This window comes from Hyalella azteca, unplaced genomic scaffold, assembly GCF_000764305.2.
Source record: "Hyalella azteca isolate HAZT.00-mixed unplaced genomic scaffold, Hazt_2.0.2 contig14766, whole genome shotgun sequence".
Lineage (NCBI taxonomy): Eukaryota > Metazoa > Arthropoda > Malacostraca > Amphipoda > Hyalellidae > Hyalella > Hyalella azteca.
In genome coordinates this window covers 453429-467780 of record NW_025944642.1, presented here as the reverse complement: position 1 = coordinate 467780, position 14352 = coordinate 453429, and the positions used below count along the sequence as shown (strand labels likewise).

The following is a 14352-nucleotide window of genomic DNA, read 5'->3' as shown; positions in this document are numbered from 1 at the left end:
TAACTACGTTTTGGCCTTGTGAAATATCCCATGCTTTTGTAAGTTATTGCTTCTATATATTTTATTATTTGATGATTATTTGAAGTCAGTTTGCTATTTGATGGTCACTTGATGTCTACGTACTTCTTGAATGTGTTCTTCGCCTATTGAAAGACTAATTTATGTAATAATATTATAATATTGTTCACCATTTGTTCGAGAAACTGAGAAAGAGGCTCGACTACAGTTCATATCTGCATGTCATACTGACATCCCCACTAGTGTGACTTATAATTGAAACATGTCCTCTGGTAGTTTTTTGTATCTAAATTTTATTAATCATGTTACGTGTGGTTACTGTTTTGTTTCAGAGTCGCCTTCATTAAAAAATTGTATTGCCTTTTGGGTTACTTACTTCAGTCGCCATTTATCTGTACATTCTTCACTACTGAGATCGGTGCGATGAAGTCCACGAAAGCCGCGACGTTTTGTTAGATGCTAAGTTCGATTGCTTACCTACTGCAAAACTTAGTTTCAGGTCCTTTTTTATCTTGGTTTCCTATTCATTATAAGGTAAAAATATGGTCACTAAGATATTATGATATTTTTCTTTATTAAATTTTTTGCCCTTATATTATGGACTTCCCGGCAAATTTTCTTTATTATTTGTTGCGATTTCTCTGTTTCCTGCCTTTTTTATTTAATTTTTTCTTATATTTACCTGGCTCTTTTTTCGGATGCAAATGTCTCTCTTCAGCGAGCGCTATGATCTCGTTTGAGAATGTGTTAACCAAGTTACTTCTTATCTTCAGTAAAATTGGGTACTGAAATTTATTTCATTTTAATCCAAAATTCCTCATTATCGACTGTTAACTCGTTTGCTTCTTGTAAATCGGTTATCAAAGGTTGCTCGGCGGAGCCCAACATCGCGTGCACATGTGACAGTTGAATGTATCATATTATAGTGATGCCAGTGCTGAAGAATAGGCCTGACATGTGACAATTGTGACGCATATTATATTTTCGTACGACAGGTGCCATATATAGCTCCAAAGGCTGATCCTAGAGCGCTGTATATGTGCACTCGATAGTTGCCCATGGTTGAACTATATACTAGTTCAACCATGATAGTTGCCTGCCTGCACGTTGCAGCACTTAGAAACAGATCATTGTCTCTCGTAATCCTCATTAGTAGTACTCGATTAACAACGTGGAATTGTTTATTATGACTATAACACAATAACATAAGTCCACCATTTTTAGTGTCAGCCTGTTCGATCGCTCGCCCTTAAAAAAATTCAAGGTTATGCGATCCCTTTAAATGTGCGCGCCGCGAACTTGAGGGATTTAAATCGACTAGTCCTCTCCTCCCCTCACCACCTCTCAACGGTCGCAGCTTAACCGCCTTGGTGTGGCAACTGCTGATATGCTTCATCTCTGACTCATTCTCCTCGATAAAGTTGTGCGTAATTCGAATCATTATATTGCTATCCGTCATGTAGCCCCAAACGACATCTATTTAGTAATGTTTACGTATCAAAAACGCATATTTCACGATTTTTTGGCAACTAATCACTAATAAATATAAATGAGTTGGATTGAAAACAATGCGTCAGAGGCGTACACATAGATATTACAGGGGTACCCATACATGATACTGATACATCCCTGTTCCTCGCTGGGTTCAAGTTTATATTGGTGTGACAATGAGAAGAGAAAAAACTTGGATGAAAGTTCATGACGAGTCTAATTTTCTAGGGTTGGTTGACTCTCGACAAAGCGCTCAGGTATGCCGCCCAGAAAAGGTGTACGATGACCAATTTCCAACAGGAAGGAGGCTTTGGATGTCAGTGTAGCGGTGGCTGTTGGAGAGTGTGGATGTGTGGTGTTGCTATGGCGATCTGTTCGTAGCGCAGGCCAAATTATTGGCTTATCATTGAGTGACTCAGTAATAGTTTTAGTTATCAAAATGAAAGATAATTGGCGCAAAAATTGTCAATACTTGATATGTGAGTGCAGAAGACACATAATATACGAAATGCCAAGAAAGATGCCAGTCTTGAGATACTCGGTAGGATGGTTTGTGTTGACCACTGCTTTCTTGATTCTTGCATTACGTCCAGACGGCGTCAATTGTAATTATAATGATGTTTTTCGGACTTCATGGCGTAACAACCGTTCGCCTCCCCAAGACAGCAATATTTGGGATAAAATCAAATATTTTTCAAGAATTGATTTGAAGTCAGATGTTCATAATCGTGATAATGTCATCCATGACATCGGTGACTCCAACGGACTTCGTTCAAGAAGGTCAACATCCAAATACTACTATGCCCGAGAGGAATCTCCTCACTACATTACAAGTGAAATTCAGGTGCCGATTGGAGAAGAGATGATCATAGAACCTGGAGTTGAAATGCGGTTTGATCCTGGCGTCGGTATCACAGTCCGGGGAGTTTTAACTGCAAAGGTACGAAGAAGTTAACAAAATTGCAAGTCGTATATTTATTGGTTGTGTCGGTCCCTGATTGATGAAACCGAGTTATCTTCCGATAAAATAACTTACAAAGTTACAATTGTATGGATGATATTTTGTTCTGTAGATTACTGGATGTGTATATCGAGAAAAACTTAATTGTGAGTATACTTTATCTACGGATAGTCACATTGATTTCGATGATCGGATTTGTGATTGATCAGAGGGCCGTCTGTATATGTTTCGTACGTTTTTATTAGTGTTTAACTGGCATTCAAATCTGAATTATAGATAATAACACGGATGAACATAATGTTTGGTGAACACTGTTGGCTGTTTGTCTAAAAAAAATTGAAACAATTGTCTGGCAAATGTTCAAAAATATAACGAAAACTTTAGACAAAGAACGTTTCAACGTGGTCCATGCAGCTAGCAGGCCGAGGCCGTAGTTTACTTACTCATGCTCACGTTAAATAACTTGGTGGTTTTATTTATGGCTACGTAGTTCTGTGCAATTGCTTCAATGCAATTCTGATTGAGAACCTCACATTCAAGAATTTACTGAAGCAGTATCAAAATTTCAACGAAACACCCTACTGGATGTTGAAATTTTCTCCATATAAAACTGTCACCCGAAGCTTTAAGTTTTGACCCTTACTTATCTAGGTTACTGGGCCTATTCTTAGGTATTATGCTAGACTGAAATGTATTAGAGGTCATAGAGGCCTTCCTAGTAACCCACAGCCTCGTGCGTTTTGACTGTGGTAGTATATAGGCCAGCGTATGCATGTCATAGTGGTTTGACATCTTGCCCCTCCATATTGGTGATTGTACACAATCACCAATACGTACACGGTGATTGTACACGGGAACAGTAGTGGCGGATATTAATACTTTCCGAGACTAACCGACACTATTTCCCTCGCTATTGGCCTCGTGTAAATGCGCTACGTACTGGTCACGGAAGGATCCAGTAACTCTATACACGAGGCCAAAGCATGATAATTTGACGGCATTAGTCGCCGCTATACTGTCCTGTGTCCATCACCTTCTGACATGGAGGCGAATGATGTGTCTCGTCATCATAAGTTGAACACACTAATTTTGACCGTTTTCATGTTCATTGAGTTATTTAACGCAAGCAATCGAGGTTCATAAACGTAGGCACGTTATGTGGACGGTAATTCTCGTGAAATTCGATACCTACTTGGGAGAACCTTATTAAGTCTCGCTTGCGTTGATGCATGCGTCGTTTTGAAAGCCATTTCCAGTACTCCTTCTTGATAAACCGTGGCAATAGTGAAATTGATGTTGTATGGCCACAAATGAATAACTGACTTTTAAAAAAATCTTCGTGCTGTTATTATTGTTATATCATTTGTCTGTTTAAATCACAAGTTCACCAAGAATTTAAAGGCAAAGAAGACGCCAAGTTCACTGAAGATATGTTGAACTAACTTGGCTTCTTTTTTACTTTTAAATTCTTGATATCATTGCTGTGATATGGGAGAAGCCTGTTACGGTTCAAATGTATTGTAGTGCAGAGTGAGAGCTCAAGCTTCTGTGCAACTCTTGCATCTTTGATCACGACCTCTGTGGTAACAAATGTCAAGTTAAAGGGCTTCTCCCTGACCAAGCTTTGTTATTTCTCTTGATTTTGGGCATGAGAACACTCTGTTGGTCAAGTTTTGCAACGCGGAAACCTCCATAAACTGCCACCGTCAAGAGCGAAAATATTCTTAGTAATGACAATTGACAAGTTTACGAAAATTATTGTTCTATACATACTGGTAAATGGTAATTGTTACAAATATTCACCAAAACTTTGATATATTGGATATTTTTAGTCGAAACGGATTCAGATTTCGAATTTTTTCCAGTATTTCCTACTGTTGCAGTTGCCGTTCACGAATGACTTGATTTCTTCAACTATTTTTTCGGCAGTTCAGTTCGTCCTCTAGCGTATCCCGCCACCGCTGCCTTCGTTAGCTCAAGTCACGCTTTCACTCGCAGCCGAGGCTTTTTTCCACTCTTCCCCTTTGTTTTACCGATTCGCGGCTTGCTCCAAATTCCCATCAAAATAATTTTCTATCCGATGTCTAGTGAAGAGTTTGAGACGAAATTCAGTTTAGACTTACAATGACCGCTTGTACCGTAAGTAAAGTGGGAAAATAGAGAGCTTGAGACTGAATTAAGCTTCGACTTACAATGGCCGTTTGTCCCGTAAAATATAATTACACTGATATTCATATTTATTCATTATACACCAGTTCATTATTATATATACACCATTATTGTTGTGTTTGTCCAAAACATGTTTAGTTCCGTGCTAGCTGTGCCATGCTATGGTCGTCACTACACGGCGTGAGCTGGCAATCGATGTGGTGAACATCGATCTTATGTACCGCCCTCATATAACTAACGTTGAAGGTCGACCTCCGCTTTCTTATTAACAATGTTTTACTTCAATACTTAATATTGTTTTACTATATTATTTTACAATGCTTTACTTCAATACTTAACATTGTTTTATTCAATTACTTAACAATGCTTGACTTCGATACTCATCGCGTGCTCCTTTACGTAATTTGCATGATCCCGTCAATTCTGTCGACCAGTAATCCCGTCTCCAGTTACTGTGCTTCAAATTTCTATTATTTATTGTTTGGACTCAACTATTACCGGTATCCAACAGGATCAAGAATATTTTGTTTCCTCGATGATGCATATCTAACGACCTATTGGAATATGCCGTACGATTTAAGATAACGTTTATGTAGACTCTAACTATTAGCCATTCATTAACCGTTTACCATACACTCCTCTGGAGGGCGTTTTTGAAAGTGCGATTTTAATTTCTCGTCCCGTTGGGTGACAGTTTCTTTGGTCGCTGTGAAGTTGCACTCGGCAGATGACGGGGCTGAGGTAGCGGTGCTGCGGTTGCTCGCTGTTCTCTCGTTGAGGTTTCTCTGCTTCTACAAAACTGCTTGGCATTTGTCCGGCCGTGAAGACAGGAAAATTATTAGCTTCCACTCCGTTGATTCATCTTGTTTTTCAAATGAAATATTTTCTCCATTCCTAATTTTTTACAACTGCGCGCATATCGCTGTACATTCTCATGCATGACAGTTCCAAAAGAATTATATAGAATGCATAGAACAGTGGTTCCCAAACCTTTTCAGGCTGGCGCCCCCATTGGCTCCCTAGTGAATTTCTAGCGCCCCCCACAGACATATAAAAACATACGCCTCTTTCTTGAAATTTAGTACGCTGCAATTTTAAAAGATAAAGGTTAAACACAAATCTGTATTTCACAAATAGAACCCCATTTAGTGAACCAATATGTTTTTAAGCTGTTTTAACTGTTTCAGCACTAGAAACCTAGGACGTCTCGGGCAAATTTACGGCCCGATTCGTGGCCGGTCGCACGACCAATCTCCAAATTCAATTATCAAGTAATATCTTCCAAACTAATGAACGCAGCTCAATGAAACTTCGAACATGTATTCATCAAAGCCTAACGGGGATTTTTAGCTCGTAAAAATTTTTTAATTTCACCTTCATTCGTGAGTTATATTGCGATAAAGGCCGAAATTCGCAGTGATCAAAGAATTTCTTCCAAACTACTGAACAGATTTGAACGAAATTTTGAATATACATTCCTAACTACCAAACGGTGATTTTTTAACTTATAAAAAAATTTCGATTTTACTTTCGTTTGCGAGTTTTATTCTATTTCACCGTCATTCTTGATTTCACACTTCCTTATTATTCGGCCCGTATCACCGGATAATTTGTCGCTTAGATTCGCGGCGATCAAGAAATTTCTTCTAAACTACTGAACAGATTTCAACGAAACTTTGTATATAAATACCTAACTCCCAATGGTGATGTTTAGCTCGTGACAACTTTTCTATTTTGTTTTCGTTCGCGAGTTATACAGATATAGGAGGGACGACCGGCTTTTCTACCGGCCGGTTTAACCAAGAGCCATTTACGATTATCCGTATACGTATAGCCGTATAACTCGCAAACTAAGGCAAAACGAAAAATTGTAGTGAGCTAAACATCACCGTTGCTGAGGTTAGGTATTTAAATACTAAATTTCGTTCAAATCTATTCAGTAGTTTTGGAAGAATTTTCTTGATTCCTGCGAATTTAAGCACGTCTTGCTGTTTAAATCACGAATGAAGATGGAATGAAAAAAAAAAAAACTCGCGAACAAAGGCACAATCGAATAAATTTTCACGAGCTAAACATTACCGTTCCGTAGTTAGGACTGTAAATTCAAAATTTCGTTCGAAAATCACTGTGAATTTTGGCCCGTATTGCCATATAACTATGGCAAAAATAAATGAAAAAAATGTAAAAAAATTTCACAAGCTAAACATAACCGTTAGGCCCTAATGAATACGTGTACCAATTTTCATCGAGTAAAGTTCATTACTTTGAGAGAAATTCCTTGATCGTTGAATTTGGCAATTGGCCGTGAGACCGGCCGTTAGTTTGTTCGAGACGTAAACCCAGGAGAGGCTAAGTAAACAGATCTGGGTGAAAAAACCATCGCTGGGAGTCATGATGTGCTGTACGTGTTGTGTACAAATCGTCAAACAAACTTTGGAATTTCTGACTTTGATTTCGGACTGCCGCCCCCCTATCGCCCCCCAAACACCTTCTTCTTCCTTATCGCCCCCCAAAATCTTTCCACCGCCCATAGGGGGGCGATATCGCCCACTTTGGGAACCACTGGCATAGAACATGATAAGTAGGTACATTTTTCACTCACGCCTTCTGAGCTTGCGAAGAATTTTCCAACTGGTGACGTTGCTGTTTGTCATGCGAAATGGCATAAATGCTTCATTAACTCACCCGAAGCTTTAACATTTTCAGTTGACAATCATTACTTCATTTTTACTAATTACTGTTATAATGTATATTCGGACTTTTAGTGCATGTAATATTGTTCCATTCTGATGTTCGCAACAGACGAGACGTCTCTGATAAGTTTTAATTTACTTTATAATGAGTAATTTCGGTAAACTAACAAATGTATTCATTAGCAATAGCATCCATCTCTGTATTTCACTTTCTTTTTTAGCTCTTTATTCATCTTTGTATAAAATGCAAATGTTCCTCGTATGAGATCATACAGTAGGTATACTTTAGTAGGTGCTGATTTTATCTTGAAATAGCGTAGCGTTTTTTTTTTTATCAATTTTAGCCTTATACAATCACTATGTAAGTGGAATGAGGAATACACTCTAAAAAGTCTAAATATTCAATTGCATTCTAATCTTGTACTTGCGTACTAAAAGATATAAAAAATTGAGCGAATTTCTGTCTGTTGAACTGCTCTTTTCTCGCATTACTGAGTCTAATGAGCTCCTTTAATTTCATTTAATGATGCCATGTACCGTGCCGAAATGTTATTTCTGTGCTCATTATGTCAACGTTGACACAAATCGGGCACCATTTTTTATCACGAAATTTGAACTTCGTTGCAGTGAATGTCTTGTTAATCTAACTTACATTAGTGCTGGATGCCTGCTGTTGCTCATGTTTGACTTACTAGGGAAAGATGTCACCGATACGAGCATCCGGGTCATCTCCCACATCGTCAGGCCTGGTGATTAGAGCGTAAACCGTTAGCGTTAACATTTGTGTTGAAGAGGAGGGCTTCCGTTATGCTCTAATAAATAATATTATTATTTTCATTGTTATTATTAGTTACATTATTATTATTATTTTTATTGTCATTATTATTCTCCGAAGAGATTATCGTGACGTCTGGTACTAACAGAACTTCGAGGGTACGTTACATATTGATGAAAACCAAGAAAAAAGTTTAAAAGTTAGCACACAAATACCGAAATGGCCTCATCGTAATTTGCATAAACATGAATACTGTTTTTGAGGCTCAGCACTGTTCCTGTTTTTAGGCGCTGAACACATCTCATATCTTCAAATCTTAGGAGTAATATACAAACAACTTCCTCGTCAATACCTTAATTTAAATACTGTTTTGTGCTTCAGTCATGTACTTAGTATAATAATTTTCCAGCTTACTTAGTATGAGACCTTATAAGCCAGGGTTCCACCAGTTGAGATTCCAAACGCACATCTCGAGTTCTTATTCCAAGCTGTGGGGTTGTCAATATTAGTGATGTTACTCTGTCGTCGGTAGCTGGTGTAAATTTGGTATAATTAAACTGGAAAATCTGTTAAGCATAGGATAAACAATTAATGCTCTATGCGGAGACACGAAATTCTGATCCGAGGTCTCATGTTTAGAGTTATGCTCTTATGGGGATAGTTAAGTAGACAGACGAGTGTCTCATTTATAGAGGATTGGTGTGTCATGAACTAATTCAATAATTTATGGTGCATGATACTTTATACATCAATCATCATTCCCTTTTAAGTGCTACATTCGTAATATTCGATCTTATTTTGTTGAATTTTTTTGGAGCTTAGCAATTCAGGATGACTTATTCTGGTTTCGAATATCCGAGAAATGTTGCGTCACTAGCTGTCGTCTTTTTAATTACGGGATCTTGCGTGGTGTCTTTCCTGTGTGTCTTTTTTTGCAGGATCTTGCGTGGTGTCTTTCATGCGTTTCTTTTTTTGCAGGATCTTGCGTGGTGTCTTTCCTATCTGGGTGTCTTTTTTTTAATTGCAGGATCTTGCGTGGTTTTAATTGCCGAATCTTTCCTGCGTGTTTTTTTACTTGCTGGATTTTGCGTGGTGTCTCTCCAGCGTATCTTTTTTTAATTGTAGGATCTTGCGTGGTGTCTTTCCTGTCTTTTCAGGCTTGCCTTTCTCCATTGTGTCGTCTGAGTTTCGCTTCCTTCAAGCGCACAAAAGACGCGTGCAGGATGTGGACCGAGTTTTGTGTGCTGGGCGTGGTGCTCATGTACTCCTGTGAAATCCTTTATTGTTTCATGAGTCAGTATATTCTTGATAAGACTTTCCTGAATCCATTCACTTAACACCATATTACTACGATGATGACGGCTGAATAATAATTCTATCAATCAGTCAATGAAGTCTTGCTACGCCTTTCCTGAATCAATTGATACCATATTACAATGATGTTGATTACAGAATGAAAGCAGCAATTGTTCTTTTTAGACTGTAAAATGGCCGTGAACTTTTTATGTCAAGTCGAATGAATAATGCGCACTACAGTTAACAAATTATTTAGCCTCGTAAATTTATGTTAGCATTAAAGTTGAGTCATCGAATAAAAGTTCCGTTAATTAAGGTTCTGTAGTAAGAATACACTGGTGTTACAAGAAGGCATTCTCACCGTGCATCAAGGATAAGCTATCAGTCTTATCAGTAGTCTTATATACGTACAAACTCGGGGCCACAACGCATGAGACCGGACACAAAACTAATGCTTAGGCCTAAACCACGAATATATAGGCATTTTAATTTAGCAAGAATATATTCAAATTTTTGTATAAAATGAAACTGTTTGCATTATCGCCTGAGTTGTTTCGTAAGGCTGATGCCTCGGACTCTGCTGTGTTGAAAATAATGATTTTAATTTTGCTCTCATTTCTTTATGCGGCCAGCTAAATTTACATACAGTATGGATTATTACTGGATGCTCTGAGTAACGTGTTTTTGTTAATATTTTTACTATTTTTTCTTCATTGTTATCTTGATATCGCTCTTGACGCGCTTGTGCTAAACTGTATTCACTTCTGTACTGCAGAAAAATGTTCTCATATAAAAAGGTACATACTTATTTTAATGCTCTAGGACGTTCAAAAAAAGAGTTCACAGATTCTTGCACACATCGATCATGTTCAAGTTATTAACTATGATTCTGTGATGGCAAATAATATCAAGAATACGTACGTTACTACCTATTTCATAATACCAAAAACAGATGCTAAAGTTTGCATTTCTCAAATTACTTGAGAGTCGCATTGATTTGACGAGAAAACCGAGTTTGAGGAATCTACAGTTTGGTACTACATTTTTTATGATTGTTGTCAAGTTCGGGACATACATATTTTGCGCTCTTGCTTTAGCATTTGTTTGTCACGCTGCATGCGTTCGTATAAATTTGAACTGCCTGCAGACTGCTGTTATCTCGCGATAAGCTCTGACCGTTATACCTATACGGCTGATTGTGATCCTAATCTGAAACATGCACTCTTGTACCGCTCTTTTCAGCTACACTGCTAACCTGCGAGGGTATATTTTTTGAATAATCTACATCATGTTATGCATGCAAATAAGTCGCAGCGTTTGTGTTTAGTTTGACAGTAATTTTATAACGGTTTTTATAATTATCAGTTACATAGCAGGTGTATTGAATCGCTTTCATACACCTAGACAAGCTTGAGTTTAAACGCACACTGCTAAGTCCAAGCGTACGAAAGTATTTGGACTCGATCATTTTTCAAATTAAATGTTGTCACCACTGATTGGAAGCAGCATCAGTGCTTCATCATTCATTCATCATTTGTATAATAATATGAGCATAAAAAATTGTTGCTTAAAATCAAAACTAAATGACGAGTATCAACTCAATATCTTTTTGATATTCTACAATTTCTCGCGTGCGAAATAGCACGAGCCTTCTTATCAAAACTAGTACACGTTGCGACACTGGTAACTAAGAATACTAAGGTAGCGGTAGTACGCGTAGCGGCCTCATGTACACTTAGCGGCCTAAGTACACGCAAGTGCCGTTTCCACGTCTGTGATTGTTGGACTTAAATTAAAAGGTCTTCATTGAATGGCTGACGAATTTACTCACTCATTACTATTTGCTAGTACAGCCCCACGCACTGGATATGGGAGCGAGACGGGCTTTCCCTTTCATTGCAGGCTCCACGATGCGACCTTCCAACCTTATGAGAGACTCGCACGAGTTGCTGTACTGCTTACTCTGCTCTTTTTCACTTGGCGTTTCAAGTGATGCTTGGAAAATACTGTTATTTATTTCCACACTTTGTTGCATGTAAAACAGATCTGATGCTGATTATATTGTTAGTTTTTATTTTTTTGTATTAAAGATCACGTTTAAGGTTTTTGTTTATGTATTTTTTCTTATATCTTCATTTATTTATGTATTTCTTAATTTGAAACCTTGTTACATATTTCTATACTTCTATCCTTATATTTTAATCGCGGTATTAAAGGATAAAAGCCAATGACACAGCAGACACACATTCCAGACATCATCTCACTATCATCAGCAAATATGTTTGAATGATAAATTGCTTCACGGCCATCATTATCGCATCATTATTAACCTTAGCCATATACGTCATCGACACCATCAGGCTGATCCTCATGACCCATTGGGCCATTTCTCACAATAGTGAGTCATTTCTGTTTATCAAATGCTGGTGCCTGCAGCCCGCGTATCAGTAATGTTGTTCATTCACAGCTTGCATTAATGTCCGGTGATGACTCACACTCATTGGGCGCCTCCCTGACTGCCCTATTTGTTATGTTATTGTTCTCACGCTGTTAGTTCTGTTATCATTGTTACGACATTAGCCCTGTTATCGTTTTTACGCTGTTAGTTCTGTTATCGTTCTTACGATATTAGTCCTGTTATCGTTTTTACGCTGTTGGTTCTGTTATCGTTCTTACGCTATTAGTTCTGTTTTCGTTCTTACGATATTAGTCCTGTTATCGTTTTTACGCTGTTAGTTCTGTTACCGTTCTTACGCTGTTAGTTCTGTTTTCGTTCTTACGCTGTTAGTTTTGTTATCGTTTACACGCTAGATTACGCGTTCATTATTTGTGATAAAGTTCTAAATGCTTCATCCGTAAAATCCTTACCATTGTTTCCCTCTTCTTTTAGCTGAATCCAAATTAATGGGAAGTTAGTCCTCAGTGTTCATTGTTCTTGTTAACCTGCGTGCAGTTCATGCACGACCACGTTAATTTCGCTCCATTGATAGTTCAGGTATCACTGCTTTGTTCTATCACGGCAGGTGTGACGTCACAGTCAGGTCTGTGACGTCATCGTAGTATGACGTCATCGTAATATTCTACAGAGCTGGCCTTGGAAATGCTTACCCGAGATTCTGGGCACAGGATGAATGCCCAATGCTTACTGCGGTCATTGCAATTTGTTCAGGAGCTTCCAAATTCGATATTTCCTGAATAATTCAATTTCATTAATTTTTTATATAACATTTTATTCAAGAAAGCATTGTTTTTATGTTGTTCTGGAACCGGTTAGTGCAAATGTGTGTGGCCTTGACGCAAGCCTGGAACTCGGCTCCCAGCTTAACTCTGCAACCCGCCAAGCACGGACTTATTTTTCCAAACTAACGGGGCTTCTTTTCAATACAAATGGGTTTATTTTTCTAAAAATTAGGCTTTTTTACTTCTAATGGGGCTGTATTCAATATAAACAGGTCTATTTTTCCGTATCTGGCTTCGCTAATTTCTAAATCACTCATATTTAACCTTGAACTTTGATGTGTTCACACCCTGCATTTTGAAACGAAGTTTGAGACTTAATTTTGATCCATCATATTTTAACTTGAATTTTACTGTGTTGACACCTTGCACTTGAAACGAAGTTTGAGACCTAATTTTGATCGATCATATTTTAACTTGAATTTTACTGTGCTGACACCTTGCAGTTGGAAACGGAGTTTCACAGGGCTTGAACTTCTAGCACCTCTCGGTCCAAAAGGATCACTACTCAGCAGACGCGTTCATGTCTCTCAGTTCATGTTTCTGTAACATTAATGGCGATGTGCGCACACTCTATTTGGCGCTGTCTAAAAAGTTATATTCCTAAGGCGTTCATTTATGTAGGTATTTTAATCGGGAAAGCAACTAATACTTGATTAAATACATAATACAAATCAATAATTTACTACTGATACTAAGTTTAATAACTAAACATATTAAAAGAACCTCTTATTAAATATATATCTTAATTGGTGTTATTAAATTTGTCTTATTCTTTCATATATACCGTTGCTCATGTCTTAGAATCTTCAAAGTACAATTATATACAATTCTCTTGCATTGAAAACAGTTTGAGTAAGAAAAATTCAAAAAATTATACTCTACTTTAAACCAAGACATACAATGTTTCTCAGTTTACTCAATAAGTTATAATGTTGACGCTATATCCTTATCTTAGTCTGCCTGGCTTGGTTCATGGGTAGACGCAGCTGGTTTTGTAACAATTGGAAAGTTGTAGGCTGGTACAAGGGCGCCTTTATTGCTGCAAGCTCCTGGGTTTTGCTCTTTTCTTAAAACTCTTGTTTATTTTCTCGGTAAAAATTATTATAGATCTGACAAACCAGCCTCTCTGATATGTGGCATTTTTCCTCTTAATGACGGCTATTTACAGTTTCAAATGTTGAAAACTGATCTTTTAGTATCAGAGTTAAAATTTGATTATTTGAATCATAAATTCTTTGTAAATAATGCATCTTTAATATTCGTAGCTTAGACTCTCTTATTCACACTTACATTTTCACTGTGGTTATTTGCTTATATGCATTTTTCTGCCTAAGGCGGTCTTCTATTTGTTAAGGGTTCACATTCAAAGGATCTGTCTATACTTGAGTATACCCTCTACACCTGCAGGGTACGCAGTATGATCGCATCACCCTGACAAGCAGTGCCCCGCCTCCTGCTCCCTTGGGCAACCTGAAGGCACGTCTCGTGGATGGCCCCACTCCTGTCCTGGGGCGGCTCCAGCTCTTCTACAAGAACCAGTGGCGGGGTGTCTGCACCAACTCCAGGAAGTGAGTACAACTCAGGGGCGGGGTGTCTGCACCAACTCCAGGAAGTGAGTACAACTCAGTGGCGGGGTGTCTGCACCAACTCCAGGAAGTGAGTACAACTCAGTGGCGGGGTGTCTGCACCAACTCCACGAAGTGAGTACA

At 38.1% G+C, this 14352-nt stretch overlaps 1 protein-coding gene across 6 annotated transcripts in view; it reads left to right on the top strand.

Annotated features, from left to right (window-relative positions):
- The first annotated feature begins 1849 nt into the window (after positions 1–1849).
- LOC108678275 (protein bark beetle) overlaps positions 1850–14352 on the top strand; it is a 60494-nt gene continuing 47991 nt past the window's right edge. For all 6 annotated transcript variants that reach the window (XM_047884159.1, XM_047884163.1, XM_047884162.1 and 3 more), the window contains exons 1-2: positions 1850–2449; positions 14051–14211. In XM_047884159.1, coding sequence (XP_047740115.1) covers positions 1949–2449; positions 14051–14211 — 662 coding nt within the window. In that variant the 5' untranslated portion in view covers positions 1850–1948. The remainder of the gene's footprint in view (positions 2450–14050; positions 14212–14352) is intronic.